Raw genomic sequence first — 27,222 nt, 5'->3', positions numbered from 1 at the left:
TCTTAGAACCCTGAAAGTTACACTTGGCCATTTTCCAATGTTGAAATATCCAAGATAGACTCTGCTGTTTTTTTGTTTTTTGTTTTTTGTTTTTTTTGCGGGGGGAGGGGGCGCAGTCCTGGGGATTGTACTCAGGGCCTGAGCACTGTCCTGGCTTCCTTTTGCTCTAGGCTAGCACGACCATTTGAGCCACAGCGACACTTCTGGCTTTTTCTATATATGTGATGCTGAGGAATCGAACCCAGGGCTTTATATATACAAGGCGAGCACTCTACCACTAAGCCATATTCCCAGCCCAGACTCTGAATTTTATAACCTAGCAAGATAACTTTTTTTTTTGGGGGGGTGGGGTGGGGAGAGGGATGAAACTTAGAAAGCTTAAGTGACTTGTTTAAAGTCATAAAGTCAAGTCAGGGGCAAAGCGCCACTCTCCAGACAAGTTGCCCAATCATCTGTTCACCATAGATCATTATCTTCCTAACCAACCAGTCTTTCTGGAATCTCTGCTGCGAATGCTTGATTTAGAAACAGATACTTCATTTGCCAAGGTCGCAACTCTGCGACAGGGATGTGGCCGGAAGTGTACTTTGTCTGCAGTCTCACTTTCCGTCTCTGCTGACCCTGAACAGGAGATAGTCATGTCTGGGGTAGCACAGAAAATCCAAAAAGGTTACGACCGTTGCCAGGCACCAGTGGCTCACGTCTGTCATGCGAGCTACTCCGGAGGCTGAGATCTGAGGATTGGGGTTCGAAGCCAGCCCAGGGCAGGAAAGTCTATGAGATTTTCCAATTAATCACAGAAAAATCTGGAAGTGGCACTCTAATGATAGTATTAGCCTCAAGCAAAAAAAAAAAAAGCCCATGGACAGTGCCTGGACGCAGAGTTCAAGCTCTAGGATTGGCCAAAAAATGTGCGTGCGTGCGTGTGTGTGTGTAATCTGTCACGACTCTGTGGGGTTAGGGGAACATGGCTCAGTTGGCAGAGTGCCAGACAATGAGCAAAGCATCAGATACCCAGTTCCAGTTCTGGTCTGGGGAAAAAAAAAAAAACAAGACAAGACTCCAGGTACCCTGGAGACTATAGTTTGGGAGAGAGCTTGAAGACATTTTCCCCCATTTAGGCCACATTGGGATGCAATGTACCATGCACTTCTGGCCTTCTCACCTTCCTGACAGCCAGGAGCAAGTGACCTGGCTGTTTGTCTCTGGGCACCTGTTCCCAAAGAAGAATGCAAATCATTTGAAAGATGCCCAAACAGGAAGGCACAAGAGGTGGCATGGCACCAGCCTCCCCCAGCCTGGCCGGGTGACAACTGAGATGTCACCTCTCTTGCTTCTACCTCGCTCTCTTACTTTCAGGGCCATTAGGGGTGTGGGGGAGATTTAAATTCGGCCACATTTGCCATGGATATGTGACCTCCCTTTCTCACACACCATTTCGGAAGACATAGGAAATGCCTTGCTGGTTCTCAAAATAAAATAGATGTGAAAACCACTTCCTCTGATTGAGAATGAAGCGCTACCTACCTTCTTCTGATCTGGAGATGTTCAGTTCCCCACGTACCGCTATCCACTCTCCTAACACTGTAACCTCCAATTACAATGTCTAGTGCCAGGCAGACACAGGTTTGCTGGCTACAGTAGGACAGGTTAATATCTAGTTAAGCCAAGGTATGGGGCAGGACAAATGCAAAGTATTTGAAGGAAAATGAAGACCGGTACAGATGGCTCACATCCATAATCCGAGGGACTCAGGAAACTGAGATCTGAGGATCTATCTCCATTTGCAGTTCGTGGTTCGAAGGCAGTCGGGGGGCAGGAAAATCTGTGAGACCCTTATTTCCAATGAATCACAGAAAATGCTGCAAGTGGCACAATGGCTCAAGTGGTAGAGCGCTAGCCTTGAGCAAAGAGGAGCTCAGGGGCAGCGCCTAGGCCCAGAGTTCAAGCCCCAGGACTGGCAAAAAAAAAAAAAAAAAGTAAATAAAAGTACAAAAAAGAGAGATGTAAGAAAAACAGTAGATCACGTTGTGCTTTTCTAGGGTGTTGGGATCATGGTGACTATGCCTAAAATGTGGCCAGGTCTGCTTAAGCCTAAGGAATAAAACATCCCCTGCTGGTTTTTTAGAGTTTTCTGTTACTTCAGCACCACAGATTCAGCACTGCCCCCAAGCTCTTCTGTAATGGGCTTTTTTTTTTTTTAATACAACTGTAATTAACCAAGGTTAGGTGGGAAAGACTTACTCCATCTGTGTAATGTTATAGGATTGTAATGTGATTGTGGACTGCTAGTCTTGCACTTGGTGCCTGGCCTGTACAATTAGCACCTTATTAGAGGCTGGCCTTTCTTCTAATTACCACACAGCTCAATGGAGCGCTTTATATTTTATTGTCTTGTTCCTACACTACCTCCAGGGCCCAGGCTCTCCAGCTATAATAAATCCTCACCACCTTTTAGGCAAGTGTTTTAGGCTTCTCCTGTCCTGTGGCCCCTTCCCTTCCCTTAGAACACAGGGGAGGAGAGGGGCTTGAAGGCAGGCCAACACTTCCTGGACGTCTGAAGAGCTTATGGATCTCTGTTCTGAGAACATGGCACACACAGCCCCTTTTCACAAATGTTTACTCTACTGCGCCCCCCCCCCCACCCCCATTGAGGGCTCTCAGCTACTTGGTAGTTAAAATTCTACTCCGTTCCCTTTATCTAAGGGGATGGGCTGAAACCCACAGGAACTTGTCAGTGGCACCTCGCTAGAAAAAGGACTCAGACGGATGTGGGAATTCATGCTTGAACTGACTCTTTGTTTTCAGGATAAACCTAACTGGAGTTTTGAGGGCAATTTAGCAAACAGGGGCCTCCTGTATCAGGAACTGTGGGGAATGAAATTGAGCTTGTTTTTGTTTTTTTTTTTCACCAGTATTTGGTCTTGAACTCAGGGCCTGAGCACTGTCCTTGAGTTTCTTTTGCCCCAAGCTAGCACTCTACCAACTTGAGCTACAGCGCCACTTCCAGCTTGTTCTGTGTATGTGGTACTGAGGAATCGATCCCAGGATTTCGTGAATGCTAGGCAAGCACTCTACCACTAGGCCACATTCCCAAACCATGTGAGATTCTTATCTCCAACGAACTACTCAGAAAAAGCCAGAAGTGGTGCTGTAGCTCAAGTGGTAGAGAGCTAGCCTTGAGCACAAAGTGTAAACCCCAGGACCAGCAAAAAAAATAAAAAGAACAATGCTTGGTACATAATAAATGCTTGGTAAAAAACAATGCTTGGTACACATAATATTAAACAAAATTAATAGAGTGTAAGAAGGCTTTGGTATAGACATATCTACAAAATAGTAACCAACCGAAAAGGCACTGATTAAGAAAAAGACACTATGATTAGAAAAAAAAAAAACCAAACTGGCTTAAACATGTGCCATCCATGAATGTGATGCTGGGGATTAAATCCAGGGTCTCATGCTCTACCATTGAGCTACTTTCCCAGCCCTGTTCCATATTTCCTAAACTCTTCAGAGTCCATGAGATTTTTATCTCCAATTAACTGCCAGACAACCAGAAGTGGTGGCTCAAATGGTAGAGCAATAGCCTTTAGCAGAAAAGTTCAGGAGCAGCACCCATGCTCTGAGTTCAAGCCCCACAACTGACCAAAACAAAACAAACAACAACAAAACCAGACATATCACAATGAGGCCCTTCTGTACAATTAATATACACTAATTTGAATTTTAAAAGAAGACAATGAACATGTATTCTACTAAGAAGAAAAGAAAGACAGGCTGCTTACATCTGTAATCCCAGCTACTACTACTCAAGAGGCTGAGATCTGAGGATCATGTTTGAAGCCAACCTGGGCCAAGAAAAGCCCGTGAGACTCCTATTTCCAATTAACCACTACAAAAATAGAGCTGTGGTTCAAGAGGCAGAGTGCTAGCCTTGAGCAAAGGACAGCGTCCAGGCCCTGAGCTCAAGCAAGCCCCAGAACTCCCCACCCACCACCCTCATCAAGAGTGAGACAGAAAGGAAAGCAAAGGGGAAGAGGGGAAGGAAGGGAAGGAAGAAAAAAGGAAAGAGAGGGAGGGAGGGAAGAGAAAAAGAGAGAGAGATAGAACACTACTATCTACTATACCAAGAAGTGATCATGTATTTGGGGGCTCAGCAGTTTAATGCATTTGAATTCAGTGAGGGACATTCTTTTTCCAAACTCATCTTCCCAGGCCACTGTATCATGCCCTCCCCCATCATAGCTCTAATCACCATGTTGTGTGGCTGTGTTCACCCTACCCTTCCCCACCACCTGGAGAATTTCTTCAGGAAAAAAAAATTTCATTTTGCTCATTTTATGTTTCAAAGCTACCAGAAGCCTGGTGCTGGTGATTCATGCCTATAACCTTACCTAGACGGGAGGCTAGGATCTGAAAAAAAATCACGGTTTGAGGCCTGCTTGAGCAAAAAAAAGTCATGAGGTTCATTTCTAACTAACCAACGGAAATCTGTTAGTAGAGGTGTGGCTCAAGTAGTAGAGCATCGGCCTTAAGTGAAAAGGGTAAAGCACAAGGTCTAGGCCTTAAGTTCAAGCCCCAGTGCTGGTACAAAAAAATGTAAATATATAAAAGCTAATACAAGGTTTACTTATAGTTTGCTCCTGATATATTTGAAGTCTTATCGCTCTTTGCCAAAGATTATTTTCACTTTTTTTTTTTTTTGGGGGGGGGGTCCGTTGTGGGGCTTGAACTCTGGGCCTGGGCACTGGTCCCTGAGCTCTTCAGCTCAAGGCTAGGGCTCTACCACTTGAGCCACAGCGCCACTTCCGGTTTTCTGGTGGTTCATGAGAGATAAAGAGTCTCAGAGACTTTCCTGTCCCGGTTGGCTTTGAGCCGCGATCCTCAGATCTCAGCCTCCTTAGTAGCTAGGATGACAGAGTTGAGCACCAGCGCCCGGCTTATTTTCACTTTTAAACACAGATTTCTCAAGAGTGGCACGAATGTACATCAGAGGGTAAACTTTCAATCAGACGGGTGAACTTTCTCCATTTATCCGCGTGGCACCTTTAAAACTTGTCGGGGGGGCTGGGGATATGGTCTAGTGGCAAGAGTGCTTGCCTCATATACATGAAGCCCTCAGTTCGATTCCCCAGCACCACATATACAGAAAATGGCCAGAAGTGGCACTGTGACTCAAGTGGCAGAGTGCTAGCCTTGAGCAAAAAGAAAAAAAAAAAAAAAGAAGCCAGGGACAGTGCTCAGGCCCTGAGTCCAAGGCCCAGGACTGGCAAAAAATAAAAAACACACAAAAAAAACTTGTCGGGTACTCTGACAGCTCCACCTCAAATGTGCTCCTTCTGTGACCCCCCCCCCTTCACCTTGAAAGCATCCTCTCTCTAGATATCCAAGGCCCATACTCCCCACCCCCCACACTATTCAGCCCCTGAGGTTGGTTCTTTTTCTTTCCAACATCTACCTATCATTTTCCAGCAATCACCTCCGCCAAGTCGCGACATCCAAGAAGCACTGGGGACAGGCAGGGAGACTGCGCACCTCGCCCTCGCAGGCTAAACCCCACCACCGCCCCCTTTTCTTTGGGACACTGTTCTGGTGGGCACAGGAGACAAAGCAAGTAAGCGGCTAAGGTTTGGTGGGGAAGGGAAGATAAGAAACAGGAAGAAAAAGCGACAAGGGGGGAGGGCGGTGGGGAGGGAAAGAGAGAGAAAGAGAATGTCAAGGGTAGAGGTGAGGGATGGAACCAGGCAGCTGATGGACCCACTCCTGGCACAAACCCTTCCCTTTGAGAACAACCTAAAACATGCAAGTTGCGGGGGGGGGGGGGGCAGCGGGCTCCAGTGGTTCACACCAGTCCATCCATGCTATTCAGGAGGCTGGGAACTGAGGATCGCGGTTCAAAGCCACTCCGAAGCAGGAAAAGTCCGTGAGACTCTTATCTCCAATCGACCAAGCCAAAAGCTGTTAGTGGAATTAGCCTTGGGGGTGGGGTGGGGGTGTGTGGAAAGAATCAGGGACAACGCGTAGACTCTGAGTTCAAGCCCCAGGCCCGACATACGGGCAAGAAGGCTTCATTGCCTCTCTTTTTGACCATCCTTAGGGGGCTTAAGGAAAGTGGGGGGGGAGGCTGGGGAGCGGGCACCCCCCCACACACACACACTTTGATCCATCACCTTGTCCGACTGGACGCTGGCGGGCTCTCCGTCCGTCCGTCCGTCTTTCTCGTCAGGACACACAAGCTACTACTTCAACTCCAGCTCTCGGCCAAACCTGCCGGGCGGGCGCCTCTCGCTCCCTCGCTCCCTCCCTCCCTCCCTCCACACATGGCGGGGGTCGCCCAGGTTCCAGCTCCGGCGGCTGCCTCTCCTCGGCCTCGCTCACCTCAGCATTCTCTCCCCACGTCGGATTTCCCCTTCCCAGAACTCACCGTGAAACCTGAGGGGAGGGGGTCCCCCAAGTTGTACTCCCCCAAGCGGGGTTCCCGCGGCTGCTGCTGCTGCTGCTGCTGCCGTGGCCGCCGCCGGCGCCGTGGTGGTCCTCGTGGTCTCCTCCGGTCGCCCCCGGCTCTGGGACTCGGCCTAACGCTGGGGCGAGGGCTCCCCACCACGCGGCGCCGCGGCTCACTGGACTCGGCCAGACACCGGGCGGCGCACAGGAGAAGCCCATGGAGCAACCCGGGGCGGTGGAGGCGGCCGCGGCTGCGGGAGCGGCCGCCGCGCAGGGTGATGACGTCGGGAGGCGCGGAGGGCGCGGTCGACGCGGGCGGGGAGGTGGGGGGGGGAAAGGAGGGAGCGCGGCGCGCGACGCGGGCCGATGGCGTCACTGGACGGCGCCACCCCGCCGGCAGCATGGCGTCCGTGGCGCTGAGCGAGGCGGAGAAGGTGTACATCGTGCACGGCGTGCAGGTAGCGACCACGAGGGAGGGAGGGAGGGAGGGGAAGGGCGCGTAGCCAGGGACGAGACACCCGGGCCTCTTAGAGCGGAGGTGAGCCGGGGGCGCCGGCGCCTCCCGCCGGGCATCGCAGCGACTCAGGAGGCTGAGATCTGAGGATGGAGGTTCAAAGCCAGCCCGGGCAGGAAAGCTTGTGAGACTCTTTTATTATCTCCAGCGAACCACCAGAAAAAAAAACCGGAAGAGTGCTGTGTGGCTCAGAGTGGTAGCCTTAATAAAGTGCTCAAGGGGCGGCGCCCAGGCCCTGAGTTCAAGCCCTAGTGCCGGCAAATCAATCCGTCAATAAAGAGGGGAATCATAATAATGCCGTGGCAACGGTAAGGAGAGGAAAACGATGGTGGGTTTGTTGTCATGGACTTAGGAAGATCTCCGCGTGGATGGTCGCGGCTGTGAGGACTACCGTTGTGTGGAGGTGGAAACGGATGTGGTGTCCAACACCAGTGGGTCTGCCAGAGTCAAGCTGGTAAGTGCTGAGGCATTCTTGTCCAGGAGGAGAGGTGGGTCAGCCCCTAGGGAACCAGTTATGAATCCCTGCTGGCCTTTGGAGTATGAATTGCCCCTAGAGATCCAGGTTCCAAGCCAAATTTCAGTGGAGAAGTGGAGAGGCTCCTGGTTCCTGGTTGCCTGTTCTGAGTGAGGACCTCCTTCTATGTGTCTGCAGGGCCACACAGACATCCTAGTGGGAGTGAAAGCAGAAATGGGGACGCCGAAGCTGGAGAGACCGGAGGAAGGCTACTTGGAGTTCTTTGTGGACTGGTGAGTGTTGGGCAAATGGTTTTCAAGAGAGATGATTGAAAAGATAAAGATTCAGAAAGGAACTAATTATCTCCTGTCGAGTGCTCCTATTTTCCATTCAATCATTCAGTTAACTATCAGTCGTGCATTGGTGGCTCACCACTGTAGTCCTGGCTACTCAAGAGATTGGGATCTGAGGATCCCAGTTCAAAACCAGCCTAGGCAGGGATATATGTGAGACTCTTAAATAGAGGTGTGGTTCAAGTGGTACAGCACCAGCTTTGAGTGAAAAAGCCAAGCCAGAGCATGAGGCAGTTTGAGCATTTAAAACAAAAGCAGGGCTGGGAATATGGCCTAGTGGCAAGAGCGCTTGCCTCCTACACATGAAGCTCCTGGTTCGATTCCCCAGCACCACATACATGGAAAACGGCCAGAAGGGGCACTGTGGCTCAAGTGGCAGAGTGCTAGCCTTGAGCGGGAAGAAGCCAGGGACAATGCTCAGGCCCTGAGTCCAAGGCCCAGGACTGGCAAAAAAAAAAAAAAAAAGCAAATCACTTTACTGATTTTTTCCCCTTTGTGTCAGGTACTAGGGCTGCCCACCGTTGTCTCAGCCACCTGCCCTTGCTAGGCCCTATTTTCCCTGTCTGAGGGAAAGGCATCCCAGTGCAAGGTTATAGGGGTCAGATGATAAGATAGGGGTTGTGGTGCTTTGAAAAATGTATCATGCACAGATAATAAGACTCATTGGGTTACAGTTGCCCCATTCCTCTTCCTGCTCAAATTCTGCAGAAAACTGTTCATGTATTGCTTGGCAAATGAGGCTCAGGGTCAGCCAAGCAGTCTTGACATTCCAAGAAGGTGATACCCAGGCAGGCAACAAGGGTGCTGGCAATACCCAAGGTTTGTTGTCTTCAGCCAGCCTTGAACTAGGTCACTTCCTTTTCTGTCTAGCTGCCAGATCTCAGGCTCCCTGTGCCTACATGTCTTTATCCTAACAATGCAGATAGTAACTGTGGTAATGAGAAAGTAAAGACAGAGTGAACAAATGAGTGGCTGTTAGCTGGCTCCCAGGAGGGTTTTGAGGAATGTTACCTCTCTTCCCTTCTAGGGGCTGGGGCTCTAACTAGTTTCTGGCTCCTCTCAGTGTCTACGTCTAGAACATCTGTGTTGACAGCTGGTTTCTGTTGGCGCATGTCAGATTGGTATTCCTGAGACCTCCCTTCACACTCAGATTTGCTAGAGAAACTCAAGACTTACTACACAGCACTGTACTTGTGGATACAAATTAGTATGGCAGTGAAAACACAGAAGCTTCTCTGGGCCCTTTTTGCCCAGCAAAGCCCACTAGAGACTCAGCCCCTCAGATTTTATTGGAGATGAGTCCCATAAGACATTTTCTGCTTACACAGTTTCCACACTAAACCACAAAAAGCATATAACAAGATCTAGGCACAGTAGACTCCCGTCAGTTTATTGTTGGCCTTAGAGCACTCAGAGACAGGGCCCCCCATACTACCTGTGGCCAAACTCACAAGTAGGCCTCCCTAAAGCAAGTTGGCTTTGAACCATGATCCTCAGATCTCAGGCTCTTGGAGTAGTTAGGGTTACAGGCACGAGCCACCGGCGCCCAGCCTAGTTAATTGATCTTTGTAGTATTCCTGTAGGAGAAATGATAACTGGATTTCATAGAAGAGAGACAACTTTCTCAGGCTCTCATAGCCCCAAAGGTCAGTTCAGCTCTGTCTGGCTTTGGATTTATACTTTTTCTATTTCATGCAGCCTGCAAAGACCAGGGTTTGGAGGTTGAAGATCAATTCCTATTCATTTTTCTGGGCACTTCTCTTTCCAGCAAACAATCTCTTTCTGCTCAGAGGCTCTGACTATCTGAGTTGGGGGGAGGGGGTGCTGGCCTATCCTAGAGGGTAGTGACCTTGTTTATGTCCCCAACTTAGACCATCTTCCTTTGCTCCTGGAGGAAGCAGAATGCCTCTCCTAGCCTCGAGCTGCCTACTTCTCCCTGGGGAGCAGACACACTGTGCCAAGAACTGTAATTTGCTTTGCTTTGCTCCCCCTTCATTATCTTCTCCCTCATTCATCCTAGGCAGAACAAAGATAGTTGGCTCAGACACACTAAAGAAAAGGCTGCACTTGAATGCTTGGTACCAGGGGTGTTTTATTGGGGATCTTTGTCTGAACATGACTCTGGGTTAGCTGGTTGCTTTCCTCTCTTCCTCATCCCAGCTATAAAAGCAGGTGACTTCGGTGTGGTGAAAGGAGCCTTTGGGCTATCTCTTCCCCAGATTTGGCTTCTAGAAGTGGCTTTGCTAGTCGGCCTGAGAGGCTGCTTGCTCATTTATTTCCCTCCTTTGTGGGGACCCAGCAAGGTCTGGGGAGTTCTGAATCCTCCAGATGCATAATCTCAAGGCTGCATACATTGCTTCTGTGTGTTTGTGTATGTGAGTGCATGCACATGTGAACCCAGAGATACTGAGAGCTTGAACTTCAGGGCCTGGGTGCTATCCCTGAACTTTTCTACTCAAGGCTAGCGCTCTACCACTTTGAGCCATGAGCTCCACTTCCAGGTTTCTGGTGGTTCATTGGAGATGAAGGAGTCTCACGGACTTTCCTGCCTGGGCTGGCTTCGAACCACAATCCTTAGATCTCAGCCTCCTGAGTGGCTAGGAACAAAGGCGTGAGCCACCAGCACCCGACATCACCCGAGTCTTAAAGGTACAGCCCTAGATTGTGGAAACTGATCTGTCTTCCCGCTGTTGCTCATTGAACAGGAATGGCTTCTAGAGGATCTGCAGAGGTCCCAGCAGTGCCTGAGAGCTTCAAGGCGCTCACCCTGGTCCACAGTTGAAAACAGCTGCTTCCCAAGGGGAGAAAGTAATTGGTGTTAGGATGGGGCCCCTCCAGTCACTCTGGGCCTCCTGTGGTTTAACTCCTTATCAGCAACTTCCAGGTTTTAATTGTGCAAATTCCCAGCGCTAGGGAAATCTCTGCAAACTAATTGCTTTCCTGCGGACTCTTCTCCCTTTGGGTCTTTTTGGTTTTGTCCCCATGAAATAATAGGTTCGTGTCGGTCTTAGGAACGTCAACTAAGTCTTGATGTCTCAAAGCCCTGTGGAAAAGGTGCTGGCCTACCGGACCCTAAGTCCTGCTCCAGAGATACCCAGAAGCACTTTTAACTAAGCAGGACCTGGATGCAGGTGATCTAAGCTTGTGCTGTGTCTGTGGTTTGCTGTGTAGGGGGTGGTTTCTGCCTAAGGCCCAAAGGGAGATAGGGACAGAGAGAGATGTGTGCTGCCCTGGGCCACCACTAGGTGGCAGATGATAGAGTCTGACTTTTTGGCCAGTCCTGGGCCTGTGCCCGGTCTTTAAGCTCCTTTTGCTCAAGGCTAGCGCTCTACCACTTGATCTACACCACCACTTTGAGCTTTTTTCTGTGGTTAACTGGAGATAAGAGTCTTATAGACTTCCCTGCCCCAGCTGGCTTTGAGCTATGATCCACAGATCTCAGCCTCCTGAGTTAGCTAGGATGACAGGCGGGAGCCACCAGCGCCTGGCTTATTGCTATTTTTATTCCAGCTTCTTTTAGGTTTTGTTATTGTTTTCTTTTGGGGCAAGGTCTTATGCAATCTAGGTTGGTGTCAGATTTACTATACAGCCCAGGCTGGTCTCAAACTTTTTATTCTCTTGCGTCTGCCTCCTGCATGCTGGAATTACAGGTGTGCACCAGAGACTTGGATTTTCACTCACTGGTGTTTTTAATATCTGGCATTCATCACAGTCTTTGGGTTTTACTTTTTTTGGTGATAGTCCTGGGGCTTGAACTCAGGGCCTGACTGCTGTCCCTGAGCCTCTCTGTGCTCAAGGCTAGCACTCTGCCACCTGAGCCACAGCGCCACTTCCAGCCTTTTCTGCTTATGTGGTGCTGAGGAATTGAACCCAGGGCTTCATGTATGCTAGGCAGGCACTCTGCCGCTGAGCCACGCTCCCAGCCCTTCCCTCAGCTTCTTTTGCACAATGCAAGTGATCTATTGCTTGAGCCATAGCTCTACTTCTGGCTTTTTCTGGGTTTATTGGAGAAAAAGAGACTCACAGGCTTTCCTGCCCAAGCCGGCTTTGAACTGTGATCCTCAGATCTGAGTCTCTCAGGGGCTGGGATTAAAGGCATGAGCCACTGGTTCCCAACTCAAACCAGAGACACTTAGGCTACTTAGTGCTGCTGCAGGGGGCCCCTGTGCATGCCTGAAGGGCTAGGGGTGGGGACAAAGTAGAGAAGCAGTCTTGAGAAGCCTCCAGAACTGACCAGATAACTTCCAAAAACTTGACATGGACGATTATAGTGAAGGGGTTCAGAATGAAGTTCCTTGGACCCAGAGGAATCAACCTTGGGTAGATAGCTCTGGTATGGGGAAAGATATGGCCCCAAGTTAGCCCTGCCCTGGAATGCCTGCTAAGTCCCTTTTCCTGCTATGGCCTGGCCTGTTTGTGAGACCGCCTCCATTTTGCAGGCTGGCTTGATTACAAGGAAGCAACAATGGACCTAGTATTTAGAGTCTTATTCCAGGTAGATACGGCCTTGATCTCAGCCTACCCCACTTTAACCCAGTTTGGGGCTAGGTGGGGTGAGGGGCATGAGTCAGGAGGGTGGGGAGGGTTGGAGAGCTGGGAGGGGCAGCGTGCTGACTTCATCCAGCTCAGAGAGCTGTTTTTCACAGTTTTGGAAGAGACTGAGAACTGAGCCTTTGTTTTGTTTTGTGTGTGTGTGTGTGTTTTTTTAAGGATCAGTATTGCTTGGGTAACAAGTGCAGAAAACATTTGGTTTTATGCCCAAAAAAGCCACACCCATACTGAAAGGATCTGAGCAGGGAACTACAATTATTAGCCTGTTTCTCTCTTTTTCTCCTCTCTTCATGTCAGTTGTGGGCCTTGAACTCAGGGCCTGGGTGCTGTCCCTGAGTTCCTTTGCTCAAGCATAGTACTCTATACCACTTTGAGCCACAGTACCACTTCTTTTTTTGTTTTGTTTTTGTTGCCAGTCCTGGGGCATGGACTCAAGGTCTGAGCACTGTCCCTGGCTTCTTTTTGCTCAAGGCTAGCACTCTATCTACCTCTTGAGCCACAGTGGCACTTCCGGCTTTTTTCTGTATATGTGGTGCTGAGGAATCGAACCCAGGGCTTCATGTATACGAGGCAAGCACTTTACCACTAGGCCATATTCCCAGCCCCCAGTACCACTTCTTGTTTTCTGGTGGTACATTGGAGACGATTCTCACAGACTTCCTGCCCAGGCTGGCTTTGAACCTGGATTCTCAGATCTCAGCCTCCTGAGTAGCTAGGATTACAGGTGTGAGCCACCAAGCTTTTTTAATCTCCCTTGGCTATTTGTGGCCTGGTAAAAGTCCTTGACTGCAATTCATTAACTTGAGGCAGAAGGTAAGCCTAAGGAAAAGCTGAGCTGGCTGATGTTAGAATCACCAGTTCAGGAGAGACTACAGGGAAGCCTAGCAGGAAAAGTACAGACTTCCCAGGCTAGAAACTTAGCTGCCAGGCCTGGAACAAATTACATAACCTTGGGCCTCTGTTTCCTTTATTTAAAACAGGATCAGTCGGAGGCCAACATCTGGTTCCCTTCTGGATTTTACGTCACATAAATCATCTTGGGAAAGTTCTTACACCATGGTTCTGCTATTAAAACCTAGGCATGAAGCTGGAAGCTGGTGGCTCATGCCAGTATTCCCAGCTGCTCCGGCGGCTGAGATTTGAGGATCTCAGTTCCAAGCCAGCCCAGATGGACAGGTCCATGAAGCAGTTTTCTTCAGTGAACCACCAGAAAAGCCGGAAGTAGAGCTATGGCTCAAGTGGTAGAGCGCCAGCCGGGGGGGAGGGGGGGCGACGGGAATCTCAGGGACAGTGCCTCAGCCCTGAGTTCAAGTTTGGGGATCAGCACAAGACAAAAAAAAAATTAAGAAAAGTAAAAAAACGGGCTGGGAATATGGCCTAGTGGCAAGAGTGCTTGCCTCCTACACATGAAGCTCTTGGTTCGATTCCCCAGCACCACATATATGGAAAACAGCCAGCAGGGGCGCTGTGGCTCAGGTGGCAGAGTGCTAACCTTTAGCGGGAAAAAGCCAGGGACGGTGCTCAGGCCCTGGGTCCAAGGCCCAGGACTGGCCAAAAAAAAAAAAAAAAAAGTAAAAAAACAAAGCTAGGCATTGTATGCATAGTGTCACAACTCTAAGCCAGATCTCAGATTCTGAGTCTCTCAGAGAAGAGAGTCTATATTATACTGAAGATAAGAGAGTTCATTATTACCAGCTGAGGAGTGTGTGTCTAAGCTGCCTTGTTTCTTTTTTTGGCAAAAAAAAAAAAAAAAAAAATGGCTTCTGCTAACACTTGCCAATCACAGGCAGATCCAGGGCTGTGCTGGGCTGGATATTGTGTATGTCTAGAGGCCAGCCAAGTAGAAAGTAACTATAGTCCCAACTGCTTAATCCCAGGGCTTCCTGCTGTGCTAGGCCAGTGCTCTAACCCTGAGCCATACTCTCAGCCCTCCGGGACTTTTCCTCATAGCCCCTGACTCTTCCACATTCCTCAGAGAAACCAGAATCAAGCCTGGCCACTCTGATGTGTGCATCTGGGAAGATTTCACTTAGATGTTTGTGGTATGTGTGTGTGCGCATGCGCGCGCTAGTATTAAAACTTGAGCTCAGCCTGAGCGTTGTCCCATAGTTTTTTCCCTCAAGGCTGGTGCTCTACCGCTTGAACCACAGCTCCGCTTCCTGCATTTGAGTCATTTATTGGAGAGAAGAATCTAATAGACTTTCCCTTCCCGGGCTGGCTTTGAACTGCAATCCTCAGATCCCAGCTTCCTGAGTAGCTAGGATGACGGGTGTGAGCCACCGGCACCCAGCTCATTTCACTTTGCCGTTTGCTGTTCGGTGTAGTTCAGCCAACGCCACCCCTGAATTTGAAGGTCGAGGAGGGGATGACCTTGGCACGGAGATTGCCAACACTCTCTGCCGGACCTTTAACAATAAGAGCAGCGTGGACCTGAAGTCGCTCTGCATCAGCCCCCGGGAGCATTGCTGGGTACTCTACGTGGATGTGCTGGTGAGTGTCACGCTGTTACACTGGCCACACTCTGCTTTTCCCCCTCTTTCCATGGATCTTAGCATCTCCAGCATGAGTTTTACTCGAGAAAAGATGGTCTCCTATTTTGGGTATGTATGTGTGTATGTGCAGGCCAGTTGGGGACTTGAACTCAGGGCTTAGGTGCTGTCCCTGATCTTTATTTATTTTCTTAAGGCTGGAGCTCTACCACTTGAGCCACAGCTGCATTTCTGACTTTTTGGTGGTTTTTTAGAAATAAAAGTCTAACAGACTTTCCCTCGCAGGCTGGCTTCTTTGAACTGTGATACCCAGAGCTCAGCCTTCTGAAGAGCTAGAATGACAGGCAAGAGTCACTGGTGCCCAACAGCCTTGCATCCTTGCATTTGTTTTATAAATAGGCAGTTATCGCTTAGGAATCTGTCCTACAGAGGCCATTCTTACAGTAATAAATGGACATTTGTTGTTTTTCTTCCTCCTCCTCCCCCTTAGCTGCTAGAATGTGGAGGAAATTTGTTTGATGCCATTTCTATCGCCGTGAAGGCCGCTCTCTTCAACACAAGGTAAACTCTGCCCAGACCGGGCCCTATGGAGAACTGACCGTGGAACACAGGACATTTCTATGGCTGTGAAGTAGGAAGCCAGGTGGCTCACGCTCGTCATCCTAGCTGCTCAGGAGGCTGAGATCTGAGGATCACAGTTCAAAGCCAGCCCGAGAGGCAAAGTCCCCATCAGTCTCTTACCTCTAATTAACCACCAGAAAACCAGAAGTGGTGCTGTGGCTCAACGTGGTAGAGTGCTAGCATTGGGCAGACGAGCTCAGGGCAGCAGGCAGGTGCTGAGATCAAGACCCACAACAGACAAAAAAAAAAAAAGGTTTTAGGGCTAATGTTAAAGCTCCAGAAGAAAAAAAATAAAGATTTTATAAGTTATAAATAAATTTTATAAGTTGTTCTAAGTTAAAAAGTAGATTAAAAACATATACTTGGGGCTGGGGATATAGCCTAGTGGCAAGAGTGCCTGCCTCGGATACACGAGGCCCTAGGTTCGATTCCCCAGCACCACATATACAGAAAACGGCCAGAAGCGGCGCTGTGGCTCAAGAGGCAGAGTGCTAGCCTTGAGCGGGAAGAAGCCAGGGACAATGCTCAGGCCCTGAGTCCAAGCCCCAGGACTGGCCAAAAAAAAAAAAAACAAAACAAAAACATATACTTACGTATTTTTTGGCATTGTTATATTTATTAACAAGTGTGCCACATGGAAATGATTAGAAACCCACAGAGAAGAGGCTGAGTTCATTGACCCACGCCCACCCATGGCCCTGGTGGAAATAAGACAATAGTCTGGGGCTGACAGAGGCACAGTGCAGAAGATCCGTGTGTGTGTGTGTGTGTGTGTGTGTTGGACCTGGGGCTTGAATTCAGGGCCACGTGCTGTTTCTAAGCTTTTTTTTTGCTCAAGGCTAGTGCTCTACTACTTGGTACTCCCTTTTTTTGTTGTTGTTGGAGATAAAGAGTCTCACACACTTTCCTACCCAAACTGGCTTCAAACCACAATCCTCAGCTTCCTGAGTAGCAAGGATTACAGGCATGAACCACTGGTGCTGGTCTATAAGACCCTCTCTAAAGCAGGATTAGCCAGCAGCCAGTTGCCACCAGAGGGTGATAAGGAATTTTAAATATATATGCTGGCCAGGCACCAATGGCTCACACTTCCAATCCTAGCTACTCAGGTGGCTGAGATTGGAGGATCATGGTTGAAAGCCAGCCCAGGCAGAAAAGTTCCTGAGACTCTTTATCTCTAACGAACCACTAGAGAACCAGAAGTGGAGCTGTGGCTCAAACTGGCAGAGCACTAGCTGTGAGCAGAAGAGGTCAAGGACAACTCCCAGGCGCTGAGTTCAAGCCCCCCTTCTCCCCCCGACCGACAAAACAAGAAGTGTTCCTCCTTCCTGTAGAAATGTTCATTGTGCTTCTGCTTCCAGAATACCACGGGTTCATGTCCTGATGGACGAAGAAGGCTCCAAGGACATTGAACTCTCCGATGACCCTTATGACTGCATCCGACTGAGCGTGGAGAACGTCCCCTGCATCGTCACACTGTGCAAGGTGCAAGCTTGTTCTGGGGTGTCTCTCCCGGCCCACATGGGGGCTCCTCCAACCTCAGCCTGTGCCGATTGCTTGCCAGAGTGGGCGCCAGGGCCTGACCTGTGTGGATCGCCGTGGGGCACCATCGGTGGGGTGGACCTGGGCTGTGCCTTGCCCGCCCTCCCTTGCCTGCCCCCAGAGCCCTGTGCTTCCCTGACCCTGCAGATCGGCTGTCGGCACGTGGTGGATGCCAGCCTGCAGGAGGAAGCCTGCTCCTTGGCCAGCCTGCTGCTGTCGGTGACCAGCAAGGGAGCGGTGACGTGCGTGAGGAAAGTGGGGAAGGGCAGCCTGGACCCCGAGAGCATCTTTGAGATGATGGAGGTGAGGCGGGGGCGTGGCTTTGGATGCTTGGGTGCTTCCAGGCTTAGGGAGAAGCTGATAGGCTGGATGTCTGCTGCCATAGGCCAGGGGTGGGACCGAGGGAGGGCGGGGCCTGCACTGAGGGTAACCACCTGGCTGGCTACTTCCTGTCCCTTACAGGGAGAATGGGGGGAGCGGACAGCATACCCCAGGTTCTTCCCAGGTCTGTACTTGGTGTGATGGAAGTTAGCAGAGTAGTGGGGAGTTTCAGGGGCTGGGTGAAGTGGTTGGCTTAGTCCCAGGCTCATCGGGGTACTTCTCCAGCTGTTTACTCCACTGTTGTGCCTGGGGCTAGGAGCCCCTGTAGGGCCCTGGGCTTTTCCAGGCCTTCAACCCAGCCTCGTCTCTGAACTGCCTGGAGCAGTCAGGTGGGTCTGGTTGCTTTTTCTCAGGTAACCACTGTAACACCGTGTCCAGAGGGATTTCCAGTAGTTCTAGGGCCATCGGATAGGCTCAGGGGCGCAGCACCTGTCATCTAGCTATGCTGGAGGCGGAGCTCTAAGGATCACGGTTTGAATCCAGTCCAAGCAGGAAAGTCCATGAGACTCTTATCTCCAATGAACCACCGAAAAAAGTGGTGGGGTTAGGGCTCTTGTGATAGAGTGCCAACCTTGAGAGAAAAAGCCAAGGGACACCACTCAGGCCCTAAGTTCAAGCCCTAGTATCAAACAAATAGAACAGGAAAAAAAGCCAGCTTCAGTAGCCCACGCCTGTCATCCTAGCCACTCAGGAGGCTGAGATCTGGGGTTCGCAGTTCAACGCCAGCCTGGGCAGGAAAGTCTTATCTCACGCCAGAAATGGAGCTGTGACTCAAGTGGTAGCACACTCACCTTGAGCAAAAGAAGCTCAGCGACGGCGCCCAGGCCCTGAGCTCAAGCCCCAGCATAAGCACCAAAAAAGAATGGGGAGGGGGGGATAAAAAAATAATGGAATGCATCTGGACTTGGGAGTGGCTGGCTGGCAGGAAGGGGAGCTTGCCTGGTCAAAGTGTGAACCTCACAACTAATGAGCTGTTTTCTCTCTCCCCTCCTGTCCCTTCCCACAGACCGGCAAGCGTGTAGGCAAGGTCCTGCACACCTCCCTGCAGAGCATTCTACACAAGGAAGAAAGCCTGGGGCCCAAGAGGCCAAAAGTGGGGTTCCTCGGGTGACTGGCGTATTGCCCCTTCAACCCTCGGCTGTTTGTGCTTTATTCTCTTATTGAAACTGGAGTTTGTATATATATTTTTTTCCTTCATTGTTATACCTGCCAACATTTATACATGTAAAATTAAAGTTATTTTCTGGTCTGGTTTGGTATGACTGGAGTCCTTCAGATGAACCTGCCGCTGTTTGGTTTGGGGACTCAGCAAGGGAGAAGAGGGGGCCAGAGTCCAAAACACAGCAAGCACTGGATTAATGATTGGGCAGGTGCCAGTGGCTCGCACCTGTCATCCTAGCTTCTCAAGAGGCTGAGATCTGAGGATCATTGGTTCTAAGGCAGCCCAGTCAGGAAAGTCGGTGAGACTCTTATCCCCAATTAACCACTCAAAAGAAAATGAAAATGAACCTGTGGCTCAAGCAGTAGAATGCTCACCTTGAGCACGAAAGTCCAGGCCCTGACTTCAAGACCCAGGACCAGCACCCCAAAAAAAGAATTACACGGAACTGTTCGTTGTACCTTGTGTATTCTCCCTGGCCGGTCAGCCTTCCCACATCCTGTGTGGAAGAGAGCCACGTGGAGCTCTCTTGGGTCAGGGCCCTGGCAGCCATGTTGGTCCTTAGCCAACCTCTCTTATCACTCTTGTGAAACTGCTTGTGTTTTATAACCACTCCCTGGTGTTTCATAAGCTTGCATGCTTTATCAACATGATTAGCATTCGCTGCCCGAGAGGAGTCATCACCCGTTGCCCTCCAGCATTCATACTCTCCGCACAGGAGGTCAGCCGTTCTGCTCACTGCAGGATGAAGCCTTCCACGGGTAGAGCCATCTTACAACTCCTGAATCAAACTGAGAGCCCTGGGCGGGTGGGGGGGGAGGGACCTCATGATGGAGAGTTTCAGCCATGGCATCTTCATGCTGCAGTTATTCAGACAAATGAGACAACGTGCCAGGAATTTATTGCCTGATAGAACACCCTGTGAGCAAGACTCCATAGGCCATCTGCAGGGCCTGGTGTGAATGAACACTCCTCCCAGCATGGCCACACCTGTCTCTGAAGGGGAGCTCAAGGTTGAATACAGTTTAGAAGCCTTTGCGGGGCTGGGAATATGGCCTAGTGGCAAGAGAGCTTGCCTCCCATACATGAAGCCCTAGATTCGATTCCCCAGCACCATGTATAAAGAAAACGGCCAGAAGTGGTGCTGTGGCTCAAGTGGCAGAGTGTTAGCCTTGAGCAAAAAGAAGCCAGGGACAGTGGTCAGGCCCTGAGTCCAAGGCCCAGGACTGGCAAAAAAAAAAAAAAAAGCCTTTGGTATTGTTTTTTGCCAGTCCTGGGGCTTGAACTCAGGGCCTGGGCACTGTCCCTGAGATTCTTTTGCTCAAGGCTAGCACTCTACTACTTTGATCTACAGCTCCACTTTGGGTTTTCTGGTGGTTCATTGGAGAGAAGAGTCTGATGGACTTTCCTGCCTGGACTGGCTTTGAACCATGATCCTCAGATCTCAGCCTCCCGAGTAGCTGAGATTTCAGGCATGAGCCACCAGATGGGGTCTTGCAAACATGTGCAATGAGGGGAAGGGTTGGGCTGGCCTCCAACCACAAACCGCCCCCAAACTCTGCCTCCTAGCGCACTGGGATTACAGGCCTGTGTGAACTACACCCAGCCAGAAGAACATTAATTTTCATCTGCCTTACCCACCCAGAGTTCCAGGAAGCCAGACTCTTCATGAGGTTATATAATGGTCAGGCCCCAAATGGTCTCAGGAAGGATCCAGCTGTGAATACAAAACTCTTCCCATTCTGAGAGGCGGAGCTCGGGGTCGTTAAGGGGCCTTGCTAGTGCTCTGCTTCCTGCCCGGCGCCCACACCCTTGGCACGGTCCTTTCCAGTGCGAGGACCCAGCCAGGCCTGACTCCTTCCCCTGGGGCTGCAGAACAGGCCCCGCCCTGAGCCTGAGGAACAAGGCAGCCGGACTTCTGGAAGGCAGGGGACAGCTGAGTGACACGGTATGGTACAGTATTTTCTTTTCCTTTTTTGTGGTGCCAGTCCTGGGGCTTGAACTCGGAGCCTGGGTGCTTGTCCTTTAGCTTGTTTTGCACAAGGCTGATGGTGCTCTACCACTTGAGCTTCAGCTCTACTTCCAGCTATTTGGTGATGCATTGCAGAGAAGCTCAGGGACTTTCCTGCCCTAGCTGGCTTCAAACCACCATCCTCCTCATCTCAGCCTCCCGAGTAGCTAGGATGACAGGCACCCAGCTCAAACTTCTCTTTGCATGAACAAGTCGTTTGTAGCCTGACTGATCGAGCGGGGGGAGGCTCCCGGCACTCTGTCCTGCAATAGCTGGGTAGCTTGAGCAAAGCCTTCTCACCTCCTTGAGCCTCAGTTTCCTTTGGAGGCACATGAGGAGAGGACCCTCTTGAGCCCACATGGTTTGGGGCCTCCGTGGTCTGCCTGGGTTCTGTCCATTGTATCCATCTGCCTGACAGACATGAGCTGAGACGATTTGGAATTTCCCAGAATCCTCAGGCTACCAAACTTTCCTCCCTTCACCCGCCCCCCTCCTTTTTTTTTTCTGGCATGCTGGCAGCTACAGCTTGACGTTTCTGCATACAAGTCTTTGTGGCTGCTGCTTTAAGACGTGCAGCCCGAGCCCCAGCTGCCAGTACTTTCCAGAGCAATCCAGCCCCTAGTTTTCACATAGCATGGAGCTCTGGGGAGCCTATCTGCTCCTCTGCTTCTTCTACCTCCTGACTCCTGTCACTGCTGAGGCACCGACCCCCAAGGTCAAGAAGGCTGCGAGTGCCAAGAAAGGTAAGAAGGGGCTCAGAGTTTCACCCCCATCTTCCTGTGTGGCCCCCTGCTCCTTGTCTGGGATTTTTTTTTTTTTTTGTCGGTCCAGGGGCTTGAACTCAGGGCCTGGGCGCTGTCCCTGAGCTCTTCAGCTCAAGACTGGTGCTCTACCATTTGAGCTACAGCGCCACTTCTGGTTTTCTGGTGGTTCAGTGGAGATAAGAGTCTCACGGACTCTCCTGCTCGGGCTGGCTTTGAACCGTGATCCTCAGATCTCAGCCTCTAGAGTAGCTAGGATTACAGGCGTGAGCCACTGGTGCCCGGCTTTGTCAGTGGGATCTTAAGACAAGTACCTCATAGCTAAGGTGTGTGGCAGAATGGTTGTGAATTATTGACTCTTCCAATTGGGAAGAACCTTCCAGATCATCTAAATTAACATCTGCCCCCTTCCCCACTACCAAACTCCTAATATTTTAAAGAACTCAAGGGCTAAAAGTGTGGCTAAGCATCTGCCTTGCAAGTGCAAAGTGCTGAGTTCAAGCCTGGGGGAGGGAAAAATATCAATCCTTTGGCTTGGCAGTCTGGAAATGTTCAATGGCCAGCAGGAGGCGCAGTAAGGCTTTGTGATCTCAACCTTGGTCTTCTCTGTTGAGAGTGGCATTTGCTCACAGGCTTGCTATGAGCTTTTCAGTTGTGGGGGGAGGGAGGGCAGCGTTGGGGAGCTTGGACTCAAGCCCTGGGCGCGGTCCCAGAGCTCTTTCACTCAAGGCTAGCACTCTACCACTTGGAGCCAGTCTCACTTCTGGGTTTTTTGTTTGTTTGTTTGTTTTGTTTTAAACTGGAGATAAGAGTCTCATGGATTTTCCTGCCTAGGTTGGCTTTGAACCTCAATCCTCAGATCGCAGTGTCCTGAGTAGCTAGGATTACAGGCGTGAGCCATCGGGGCCTGGTTTGCTGTGGTTCTTTAATGGTTCAAAATATGTAGAGCCTCCTAGCCCCATGCCTGGTACTGAAAAGTGTGATGCAAAGGAAAGAAGGGTAAGGGATTGCTCCGTTCCACAAGGACAGCATGCCCGTGCCTAGAGCAGCTTTTGTCCCCGTCTGTACGGGGTCCATCTGTCTGCAGTGAGCCTTGCTCTCATAAGCCTGCCAGCAGTGAGGGCGCCCCACACAGTGTGGAGACGACTGGCTATCACCCCCTGGGGGCTCAGGGGCTGAGGAGCCATCCAATGGGGCGAGGCAGGGATGTAGGCACAGAAACAAACGATCAGAGCCAAAATCACAGGAAAATAAGGTGTGTGTGGGCGGGGGGGGGGGGGGGGAGGCATACAGGCCCTCTGAGGCTCCCTTGTGCCTAATTGTGAAGTTCATAAAAGTATTGATAGAGAAAAACAATCTTCTACCTCCACTTCCTGGGTAGTTGGGACAACAGGCGTAAGCCCCCAGCCAAATAACCACACTTGTGTGAGTGAGTGTATACCAGTTCTTGAGCTTGAACCCAGAGCCTGTCCCTTAGCATTCTGGGGGTGGGGGGTGGGGACAAGGGTAGTAACACCCCACTGTGTAGATGAGAGAGTGACTGACAGGTTGAATGCTTTCTCCAGCAAGCTCCCCACGTTTGTGGGACCTGGGAAACACACATGTGCCTACATTCTGCCTCTCGTAGCCCAGGCTAGACCCCTTGCTCTGCTGGTCTGGGCTGTCCTTCCAGTCTGGGGAAGTGGCCCTTGCTTGGTGGGGTCTCAAATTATTCCCCCCTCCTCATGGTCCTGCTTTCCTGAGCTTTCATTTCTTTTGGAGCTGATGGGGTGGCTGCACCCCAAATCCATCCGGTTCCCCCATCTCTTCCAACAATCCTGATGAGTACAGGAGTAAGGGGGAAACCCCCCTACCCCCACCACACAAGAGTGGAGTCAGGAGCAAAGACGAAGAACACATCAGGGGACCCCTTTCCCTTTGCCCCTTTGGGGTTTGTTGACAAGTCCTCCCGCCCAGTCCCAAGCTCCCATGGACTCACTCTCTCCAACATGGATGTCTCTCTCTCTCTCTTCACCACCTCCTGATTCCATCCTAGATGGTGTGGGCCCCAAAATGTTGGAGGAATTCAAGAGCCGCTTGGACAGCCTTGCCCAGGAGGTGGCGCTGTTAAAGGAGCAACAAGCTCTGCAGACAGGTGAGTGTTGAAAACTTCAGGCCAGAAGCCCACCTGGGACAATGGCTTCTGGCCTCCAGCTGGAGATAGGCCCAGGGCTATAAAGCCAGGTTTACGGGCCTGCCCGCCACCCCCCCCCCCAGCCCCCAGCCCATGTGTGAAACCCAGGTTTGGCTACAGCTAAGTGGTGTGTTGGGACACTGTCCCCACAAAAGACCAAGATCAGGATGGATGACTGCCAGGGGGGGAGCTGCAGCCCCAGAATCCAGCAGCTGACCTCTCAGCATTTAGGGGCACATAGGCCTGATTTCCTCCTTTCATGATCTATCTGCCAGACGGGCCTGGAGGAGTCTGGGAAAGCAGAACTGGGCAGAGGTAGGAGGGGCAAGGGGACAGACACCACAATTTCCAACCAAAGCCCAATGGAAGGTTTCATAGGGGACATATATATATATATATATATATATATATATATATATATATATATATATATATATGCTGGGCATTGGTGGCTCATGCTTGTAATCCTAAAGTCCATGACACCCTTGTATCCAATTATTCCAATTGTTCTCCAAAGCCAGAAGTGGACCTGTGGCTCAAAGTGACAGAGTGCTAGCCTTGAGCAAACAAACAGCTTAGGGACAGCAACCAGGCCCTGAGTTCAAGTGATAGGTAGATAGATGATAGCGGGAAGACACAAAGATGCGATAGATAGATAGACAGATAGATGGATGGATGGGTGGGTGGGTGGATGGATAGATAAGATAATCAATCCTTTAGCTTGACCTATCCTTGGGCAAGCCCAAGGTAGCATATGCTGAGGGTGTGACACTGGGCTAGGAGACAGCATACGCGACCACCCATCGTAGCAGTGCGGGTGGCCACGGTGGGTCAGGTCAGCACCTGTCTGAGGTTGGGGGGGGGTCTGTTGCCAGGACCCCAAGGATGAGCTGAATGGGAGTGAGGATGGTGGGCCTGGCCTGATCAGGGTGGCTTGGAAGGAGTAAAGGACTTTGGATCACCGCCATTTCTCCCCCCCACCCCCACCCCCACCCCCCCGCCTCCTCTCTCCCACCCTCCCACCCACCCCACCCCACCCCACCCCACCCCCGCCATGCCAGTCTGCCTGAAGGGTACCAAGGTGCACATGAAGTGCTTCCTGGCCTTCAGCCAGGCCAAGACCTTCCACGAGGCGAGCGAGGACTGCATCTCGCGCGGGGGCACCCTGGCCACCCCGCACTCGGGCTCCGAGAACGACGCCCTGTACGAGTACGGGCGCCAGAGCCTGCGCGACGAGGCCGAGGTCTGGCTGGGCCTCAACGACATGGCGACCGAGGGCTCCTGGGTGGACATGACCGGAGGACACATCACTTACAAGAACTGGGAGACGGAGATCACGGCGCAACCGGACGGCGGCAAAGCCGAGAACTGCGCCGCCCTGGCCGGGGCCGCCAACGGCAAATGGTTCGACAAGCGCTGCCGCGACAAGCTGCCTTACATCTGTCAGTTCGCCATCGTGTAGTTCCGGGGCGGGGCGGGAAGGGGCGGGGCGCTGGGCGGGACCAAGGAGAGAGCGGCCAATAGGAGGCCCGGAGGGGGCGGGACTGTTAAAAAATACAGGGGGGAGAGGAAGCGGGTGGGAGGTACCCGGATGGGGGCGTGGCCCGATAGGGGGCGTGGCCTAGGAAAGGTGGGATTCTGATTGGGGAGGAGCCCGTGGGGGCGGAGCTTTCGGGGATGGGGCGGGGCACGGCGTTTGGGGGCGTGGCCATGGGAGGAGCTTGAGGCCCAAGGAGGTATGTAGGCCCTGAGCGAGCTCTAAGGAAAGGCAGGGTCCCCCCCCCCCAGGGGGAAGATGCATGGTGGAGGTGGCATCAGGGTCTGGGCTGTTAGAAGATCATGTTCAGAACCCTTGTTTGCAAATAAAGTTGGTGCAGAGTGCCTGAAGTCTGTGCAGGGGGGAGGGTGGGGTGTTGTAGAGGGGCAAGGGGAAGATTCCAGAATCCTGGGGAAGATGGAGGAAGGTGATCTGGGCCCACAGGAAAAGGATCTGAGAAGGGGAAGTGGGGGCCGGAGGGAGGGTGGGAGGTGAGGACCACCCTGCCTGGCGGCCTGCCCTTCTTCTTTCCCTAACTTTCTTCTTTTCACCTAACTTCGGACGGCCAAGAAAGTGGTGAGGACCGATTCCTCCAATGCCAGCATTTACTTACATTTGCATGCTCCTGTTTATGTATTCAGTGCTCATCCTGGGCCTTGAACTCACAGCCTGGGCGCTGTTCCTTAGCTTTTTCACTCAAGGCTAGCCTTATATCCACCACCACCACGGGAGCCATAGCGACACGTCCAGCCTTTTGGTGGTTAATTGGAGAAAAGAGTGTCGCATCAGGACTTTCCTGCCCTGGCTGGCTTTGAACCGCAATCCTCAGATCTCAACCTCCTGATATGGCTAGGATGACAGGCGTGAGCCCCCGTGTCAAAAGTACATGCAGTGGTGATGTGCTTTTGCCCCTAAATACTTCAGTGTGTATTTCCTGGAAACAAGGCTTGTTTCCTTACATAACACGGCACATTGATCAAGAGTCAGGAAATTCACATTGACATAATATGGCTGTCTTAAGCTCCAACCTTTATTGGGATTTCCAGGCCTCTCTTTGTAGAATTCATTTCCATCTGCTGGAAACTAGCACACATGATTCTTCTCCCTCCCGCCCCCCCCCCCGCCCCCGGCAATGCCACACCTACCCCCACTCCTCTCAGGCTGGGGGTTTAATTTCTAAGGTTCAAGGGCCTGCTGTAGGGGTGTCTTGCTGGTGCTTGCAGGAGACAGGCAGTCACCTTGTCCTTACACTTACCTGATCTAGAAGCCAAATATGACAGTCACCTGCTATTTGGGTGGTATGTCCCCTTTCTTCATCCTCATGGAGAGGTCTGTCATCGAGGTAATCAAATTGCTAGTTAAATCTGTTGTCCAATTTTGTTGGGGTTGTTTTTTTTTGGGGGGGGGTTGATCATGGGGCTTGAGCTCAGAGCCTGGGCACTGTCCCTGAGCAATTTTGCTCAAAGCTGGCATCCTACCACGTTGAGCCACAGCACCACTTCTGGTTTCCTGGTGGTTCATTGGAGATAGGAGTCTCAAGGACTTTCCTGCCAAGGCTGGCTTGGAACTATGATGCTCAGATTTCAGCCTCTAGAGTAGTTAGGATGACAAGGCATTGAGCCACGAGCCCCGGCTGCATTTCATACTATCTTTGCCTTTATGGAGACATCATGGATAGTAGTTTGATTTGCTTGGCATGGTTGAGATTGGTTGTGGTAGGCAGCTTGCTGTCCGCTGGGGGCCTACTTCATGCTCAGGTGTCCTAACATCCTCACAGGAAGCCATTTCATGCAATTCCAGTCACGGGAGGAGGCCACGAGACTCAAGTTCATCCACAGCACACCAGCTAGCAAGAAGCCAGGCTTGACATTCCAGTCCATGTCTTCTAGCTCAGTCCTGGACTCTTCCAACTCCCTCCTCGGCCTTCTAGGAGGATAGAGGCGCCTGGGGCGAGGGTGGGGGCATTCAAATATCCAAAAGTAGGGATGGCTACCCTTCTGAGAGGACCCAAGTCTCTCTGTGGTAGAAAAGCAGCCACTTTGAAAGCCTGAGGACAGGCGTGATACCAGCTTCCAGCAGCAGGTGGCAGTATAGGCAAGAAAATCATTACCATCAGCGGCCAATGCTTTCTCCCACTTAGACTTTCCACGTGTGGCAAGCTGGATGTAGCTGTCCACGAATCTGACCTTTTCCCACTTTTTTGTGCCATTCATGGGGCTTGAACTCAGG

General features: G+C 51.1%; 2 protein-coding genes across 5 annotated transcripts; both read left to right on the top strand.

Moving 5' to 3' along the window:
* The first annotated feature begins 6,818 nt into the window (after window positions 1-6,818).
* Window positions 6,819-18,611, top strand: Exosc7 (exosome component 7). 2 transcript variants are annotated; one of them, XM_048334626.1, is made up of 9 exons: window positions 6,819-6,905; window positions 7,314-7,415; window positions 7,614-7,708; window positions 14,644-14,809; window positions 15,299-15,369; window positions 16,791-16,914; window positions 17,119-17,274; window positions 18,359-18,468; window positions 18,501-18,611. In XM_048334626.1, exons 1-8 carry the CDS (start codon window positions 6,849-6,851, stop codon window positions 18,461-18,463), a joined length of 876 nt encoding a protein of 291 aa, XP_048190583.1. In that variant the 5' UTR covers window positions 6,819-6,848; the 3' UTR covers window positions 18,464-18,468; window positions 18,501-18,611. The 2 variants fall into 2 exon arrangements, with proteins under 2 accessions (XP_048190583.1, XP_048190582.1); XM_048334625.1 differs by having other exon boundaries at window positions 18,359-18,611.
* Window positions 18,612-20,001: 1,390 nt separating this feature from the next.
* Window positions 20,002-24,929, top strand: Clec3b (C-type lectin domain family 3 member B). Of its 3 annotated transcripts, none has more exons than XM_048334629.1 (3): window positions 20,002-20,459; window positions 23,319-23,417; window positions 24,518-24,929. In XM_048334629.1, the coding sequence occupies exons 2-3, from the start codon at window positions 23,336-23,338 to the stop codon at window positions 24,916-24,918; spliced, it is 483 nt and encodes a 160-aa protein (XP_048190586.1). In that variant the 5' UTR covers window positions 20,002-20,459; window positions 23,319-23,335; the 3' UTR covers window positions 24,919-24,929. The 3 variants fall into 3 exon arrangements, with proteins under 3 accessions (XP_048190586.1, XP_048190584.1, XP_048190585.1); XM_048334627.1 differs by lacking the exon at window positions 20,002-20,459 and adding an exon at window positions 20,485-21,265; XM_048334628.1 differs by lacking the exon at window positions 20,002-20,459 and adding an exon at window positions 22,963-23,256 and having other exon boundaries at window positions 23,290-23,417.
* The last annotated feature ends 2,293 nt before the right edge of the window (window positions 24,930-27,222 follow it).

Source organism: Perognathus longimembris, chromosome 26 (genome assembly GCF_023159225.1).
Source record: "Perognathus longimembris pacificus isolate PPM17 chromosome 26, ASM2315922v1, whole genome shotgun sequence".
NCBI classification, from domain to species: domain Eukaryota; kingdom Metazoa; phylum Chordata; class Mammalia; order Rodentia; family Heteromyidae; genus Perognathus; species Perognathus longimembris.
This window is presented reverse-complemented; position numbering and strand designations above follow the sequence as displayed.